This window comes from Orycteropus afer, unplaced genomic scaffold (genome assembly GCF_000298275.1).
Source record: "Orycteropus afer afer isolate SDZICR_OR568_19922 unplaced genomic scaffold, OryAfe1.0 scaffold00004, whole genome shotgun sequence".
Taxonomy (NCBI): domain Eukaryota; kingdom Metazoa; phylum Chordata; class Mammalia; order Tubulidentata; family Orycteropodidae; genus Orycteropus; species Orycteropus afer.
The window spans coordinates 17,023,925-17,030,551 of NW_006921591.1; the positions used below are offsets into that span (position 1 = coordinate 17,023,925).

General features: G+C 39.5%; 1 protein-coding gene across 1 annotated transcript in view; it reads left to right on the forward strand.

The window, feature by feature from the left end:
* The window catches only part of EPB41L5 (erythrocyte membrane protein band 4.1 like 5), a 334,801-nt gene that overhangs the window by 291,258 nt on the left and 36,916 nt on the right, over nucleotides 1-6,627 (forward strand). Inside the window, exon 18 of the mRNA XM_042780516.1 lies at nucleotides 2,935-3,063. Coding sequence (XP_042636450.1) covers nucleotides 2,935-3,063 — 129 coding nt within the window. The remainder of the gene's footprint in view (nucleotides 1-2,934; nucleotides 3,064-6,627) is intronic.

A 6,627-nucleotide genomic window follows, 5' to 3' on the forward strand; every position in this document is an offset into this window, starting at 1 on the left:
AAATGACAAAATACATGAAAAATTAGAAATGATTCAAAATCTACAGATAGAAATCCAGAAGATTAATACTAAATTGTCAGAAATAGATAACACATTGAAAGGGCAAAGGAGTAGAATTGATGCAATGGAAGACAGAATTAATGAGATTGAAGACAAATACCTGAATACTTCTTTGAAAAGGGATTAGTCAGAAAAAAAGATCAAAACAAAATGAAGAAAGCCTAAGGTTCATGTGAGATACCATCGAAAGGAATAACCTTCATGTCATTGGAATTCCAGAATAGGGAGAGAAAAATAAACCACTGAGAAAATTGTCCAAGATTTGTTGGAAGAGAACTTCCCTGATATGATGAAAAATGAGAATATATCCATTCAGGAAGTCCAACACCCCCAAACAGGATAGACCCCAAAAGAAAATCACCAAAACACATCATCATCAAAACTAAAGACATAGACAGACTCCTGAAAGCAGCATGGGAAAAACAAAAAGTTGCTTACAAAGGACAACCAGTAAGAGTAAGTTCTTATTTCTCAGCAGAAACCATGCAAGCAAGAAGGGGATGTGATGGTATATATAAAACCCTGAAAGAGAAAAATTTTCAACCAAGAATTATATACCCGGCAAAATTGCCCCTCAAATATGATGGTGAAATTAGGAGATTTCCAGATAAGCAGAAAGTAAGGGAGTTTGTTAAAACCAGACCAATCTTACAAGAGATATTAAAGGCAGTCCTTTGACCAGAAAACCAAAAATAGCAAACAACAACCAACCATTCATACATAAGATGATGTAACCCAGAAACCACAGCTATGGGTATATCCAAAGTACAATAAGCTTACAAAATTATAAACAGGGAACCAGAAACATCAACTGGCAAATGAGGACAACTGCAAACTAAAAAGAGGGAAAATATTGTGCAGTTACAGAACTTCTAAATGGTGAGGAAGTCAAGAGAGCTGCAAGATAGAATGGACTGTTCTAAACTCAGGAAGAAAATTATAAATCACAAGGTAACTTCAAAGAAAAATGATAAATCTTCACATCACAATAAAAAAGAGGACACGCACAAATAAATAGCAAAAAGGAAATGATAACACAACATCAGGCTCAACTGGCATAATGTACTACACAAAACATTTTTCCACCTCCTACTTTGGTGAGTAGAAACTGAGATCTTAAAAGCTTACAAGCAGCCATCTAGATGCAGTGATGAGTCTCTCCTCGTCCAGAGCAAAGAAGAATGAAGAAAACCAAAGGTTCATGGAAACAATTAGTCCAAGTGACTGGTACACCATGCAATCCACAGGCTGTGAGAATCCACACTGTGAGACCAGAAGAACTAGATGGTGCCTGGCTACCACTGTCAACCACTCGAAGGGGGATCTATGTAGGAGATCCTGAATAGAGAGGGAAAACAATGTGGAACAAAATTCAAAATCATTTGGGGGGAAAAAAAAAAAAAGAGGGATGGCAGGTTTGCTCATTTGATAGAGCCTGGCGAAACCACTGAGACTATGGCCCATAGCTGCCCTTCAGGTCTGGAATTGAACCCACACCTGTGGCTTCCAGCCAAACAAAAGAAAAACATATGAGTTGAACATTTACCTGAGTTAGATACAGTCCTTGGAGAAAACAATCATGGGAGAAAGAAGGGCTGTTTATGCATAGGGAGACAGCTTAGGGGGCAGGAGTGCATGGAGGAATGGACACAGGGAAGAGGTAGCTATCAGGAGGAAGTGGGAAGGGAGCTGTTGCATTGGGGTATATTGTAGTGAATATCATGAGACAAAGTGTGTGTGAACTGCAGTATGAAAAGTGTATTTGCTCTGTAAAGTTGAACCCAAATCACTTATTTAAAAAAAAAAATCAGATTTTAGGGTCCCACCCAGAGGGAATATGTGTATAGATCACACTAAGAAACACCAGATTAGAGTTTTTTGGTTTTCTCTTTCATTGCCATTGAGTTGATTCCAAGTCATAGTTACTCATTGGTTTTCCAAGGCTGTAAATCTTTATGGATGTAGATTGCTCCATCTTCCTTCCACGGAGCAGCCGGTGGGTTTGAACTGCTGACCTAGTTAACAGCCAAATTCATTAACCAGTATACCACCAGAGCTCCTTAAATTAAACTAAGCCCATTAATTAAAGCTTTTCAAACCTGTATGGGTGAGGTAGTATGTAATGCCATACCTAGCAGCAAGACTGTTTCATAGAACAAGAGCCCAGAACATCTTCCACAAAGAAAAGAGTTAGACTAAGTTTATTATTTAAGCCATTGTTAAAAGAGCAACAACAGTAATAATAAGAATGTGAATTATTTTCATTGTTATTCATGATCATTTTTCATTTTAAGTCAAGTAAAATCAGGTATAGTACAGATACTTGCATTTCTTTTGAACTTATTTCTTTTGAAACTTACCTGTTTCCTATTTTCATAATAGTTATATTTGAAATACTTATAGTATTGTTTTAATTATGGTTTTCATTGACTAGATTTGTGCTTTATCTTGCCTTGTTGATAAATCTATACCTGAGGATGACTTGTTTGTGGCTATATAATTCCAGACACTTAGTGTCCAGAATTAGAAGGGAATAGCTTCTATGGGGCCTAATTTAAAATGCAGGCCCAATGTGTATGATTTAATTCAAGCATTTATCCTATAATGTATAGATAGTTACTCAGTTGCTTAAAGATGGGAAATTGGGCTAATGATTTCTAAAGGTCCCTACCACTTCATGTTTGTGTTTGTGATTGGTGGGCCTTAGTTTGAAACCTTTAGGAGTTGCCTGTGCCTGGAATAGGGAATAGGATATGGCTGCTTAAGATACATGATTTCTAGGTTTTCTGAATTTGAAGTTTTCATCAATACCTTTCTCATTTCCTTATTACTATAGCCTATCAGAGTTGCTTACAGTATATTTTTATTAACTAGGAGGAAGTAGTGAAGCTGACTGAGAAATGTCTTAATAATGCCATTGAAAGCTCAGGACTGAATGCCATGAGAGTTCCTCCTGACTTCAAGAGTAACATTTTGAAGGCTCAAGTAGAAGCAGTGCATAAGGTAAGTAAGCTGCCTTACGAACAGATAATATATTTCAATAAAACAGACAAAGATCTGTTCAAGAGGAACCTGGCAAATGATTAGAGATGGTGAGTATTTCCAAGAAACAGGAGCAGAGATCTGCCTTTCCCAACTCTAAATTCCAATCAACTGAGTTATGAAGGAGCAGTCATGGGATTCAAACCCACCAGCCACTCCGTGGAAGGAAGATTGAGTGATCTACTTCCATAGAGATAACTGCCTCAGAAACCCAAGGAGGGTTCGCTATGAGTCGAATTGACTCCACTGTAAAGTTTGGGTTTTTGTTTGGTTTGGTTTAGTCATAGGATTAAAAAGTAAGAGTATAGACTCTCTGGGGTATAAGAAGAGGGCGAGGGGGAAGAAGCTATGTTTCTAATAACAAAATTTTGCCAACTTTGTAGGTAGATAATGGTAGGGAGTAGCACATGGATAAAGAAAAATCTAGAATCATAGACTTAATATTGAAACCAGTTGTTGAGCTGATTCCAAATCATGGCAACCCAGACTGTGTCAGAGTAGGACTGTGCTCCACAGAGTTTTCAATGGCTGATTTTTTTGGAAATAGACTGCCAGGTCTTTCTTCTGAGGCACCTCTGGATGGACTGAAACTTCCAACTTTTTGGTTAGCAGCCAGTTTAGTTTTTTATGTTTCTATTAAAATGATTTCCAGTCTTTGCCATATTTATAGCCAAAAAAAAAAAAAACTAATGATAAATTTAGGTTTCTTTCAGTTTGGAGCCCCTGGATGGTGTAAGTTGTTAATGTGCTTGGCTGCTGTGGTAGTTAAATTTGTTTGTCAGCTGGGTGGGCCTGGTTGAGTGGCTGGACACCTGGTGGTAGTTATTCCCCTATTCCCCATGATGAGACTGGCAATCAACTCCATGGTTGGATCTACCACAAGCAGCTGAGTAGCTGCATTTGGGATGTGGTCTGCTTCCTGTATATAAGGAGAAACCTTGGGGATAGTCTCTAGCTTATGGCACACTTGGACCCTGCTATAGCTGTGGCATTGTTCAGCAGCCTACCATGTTCTGCCAACCTTGGGACTTAGAATAGACTTAAATTAATGGCCTGCTGTGTGGTTTGATAACATCGGGACTGTGCCTTTTTACTTGTCAACCTTGGCCTTCTCAGTCTCAGCAGCCAGCAGTTGTCTGAGTGAAGAAAAGCCTCTAGCTCCAGTGGGCCGGGAACAGGAGGCAGCGCTGGACCCCAAGGTTGAGGGGCTTTCACCCAGCCTCTAAAGCCTGGTACTTTGAACTTGGATTTAAAGTCTCCAAACTGTAAGAGAATACACTCCTGTTTGTTAAGGCCATCCCATTTGTGGTATATTCTTGTGAGAGAGGCACTAGGTAACCAGAACAGCTGCTAACGAAAAAGTTGGAAGTTTCAGTCTACCCAGAGGTGCCTCAGGAGAAAGACCTGGCAATCTACTTCGAAAAAATCAGCCATTGAAAACTCTGTGGAGCACAGCCCTACTCTGACACAGACTGGGTTGCTATGATTTGGAATCAGCTCAACAACTGTTTTCAATATTAAGTCTATGATTCTAGATTTTTCTTTATCCATGTGCTACTCCCTACCATTATCTACCTACAAAGTTGGCAAAATTTTGTTGTTATTAGCAACAGGAATAATAGTTTTCAGGTAGTTAGTTGGTTGTGGCATTGAGAAGGATACAGTGGCTAGGGACCAGTCCCCATGAAGGTTGTGGCATCAGTTTTGCCTTGGCTCTCCTTAACTTTCAAACTTATCCTCCATATCAGAACCAGGAAAAAGGCCTACCTCACTAGATCAGGTTGTGAATTAGCCTTTCAAAATACCCCGTTGAAAGGAAGATGTTCTTTCTCCATGGCACAAGCCTTGAAGATACCTGTGAGGACTTTAGGAATATTGTTCATATTTTCTTTTATCTCCTTCCTTCCAATATAAATATCCTTTCCCCAGACATAAGGCTTAAAGAGACCTGAGAGTACTTTAGAAATATTATTTATGTTTTCTTTCTACCCCTCCTCCAATAGAAATATGAAACATAGAGTGTTTGTATATAAAAAGTAAATACAAAATATGGCACATTGTGTGGATTCAGACAACTTAGGTTTGGATCCCATTAGTACTTCTTCCACCTACTACCTTTGTGACTTTGGGCAAGCTAATCAATTTCTGTGAAGCTCAGAGGAATCAGCCACAGGGATCCAGGTGAGGAGAGAGAACCCAGGCCATGCCCCATAAGCAGCAAGGTGGGAAAGTGGGAGAAAGGAGAATAAAAAGGCTAGAGGGACTGGGACAGAGCAAGGAGTCACCCGCAGGGATCCAGGTAAGGAGAGGTTGGAGAGATTTCCAACAGCTAAGGGAGACAAACTTGTCTGTCGGTTTGTCCTACTGTGTTGATGTGTTGCTTTGAGTCTTGAGGCTGTGCCACTGGTGTTCAAACCCAGTGGGGTGCACATGATGCAACAGGTATCAGCCCGGCTTGCAGACTGAGAGAGACTAGGAAGAAGGAAGAGGCCATCCACTTCTCAAAGAATTGGCCAGGGAAAACCTTATGAATAACAGAGAAAGACTCTCTGATGCATTACTGCGCAACTTTATGAATAGTCCAGAAACATTGTCTAATACAGAGGAGGAGGAAGAGTCACTTAGGTTAGACGGCTCTCAAAATAGGAATGGGAAAGAGCTGCATCATCATTGCAAAACCAGCCTTACTCATATGGATAAGGTAAAGCTTTCGAGACCTCCATTTGCTGATGTGGGACCACTCAAATTGAGGAGAAACAGCAGCAAACATGCATTAATAATCAGAACATGGAATGTACAAAGTATGAATCTAGGAAAATTAGAAGTTGTCAAAAATGAAATGGAATGCATAAAGATTGATGTCCTAGGCATTAGTGAGCTGAAATGGACTGGTTTTGGCCATTTTCAATCAGACAACCATATGGTCGTCTATGCCAGGAATGACAGCTTGAAGAGGAATGGCGTGGCATTCATCATCACAAAGGATGTTTTAAGATCTTTGCTGAAGTACAATGCTGTCAGTAATAGGATAATATCCATATGCCTACAAGGAAGACCGATTAATATCCCTATTATTCGTATTTATGCACCACCCACCAAAAACCAAAGATAAAGAAATTGAAGATTTTTATCAACTTCTACAGTCTGAAATTATCATTGGTAACTGGAATGAAAAAGTTAGAAACAAAGAAGAATCACCGGTAGTTGGAAAATTTGGCCTTGGTGACAGAAATAATGCTGGAAATCGCATGGTAGAATTTTGCAAAACTAACAACTTATTTATTGCAAATACCTTTTTTCAACAACACAAACGGCGGCTGTACACATGGACTTCACCAGATGGAGCACACAGGAATCAGATTGACTACATCTGTGGCAAGAGGTGATGGAAAGCTCAATATCCTCAGCAACAATCAGGCCATGAGCTGATTGTGGAACAGACCATCAACTGCTCATACACAAGTTCAACTTAAAGTTGAAGACAATTAAAACAAGTCCCCGAGAGCCAAAATATAATCTTGAATA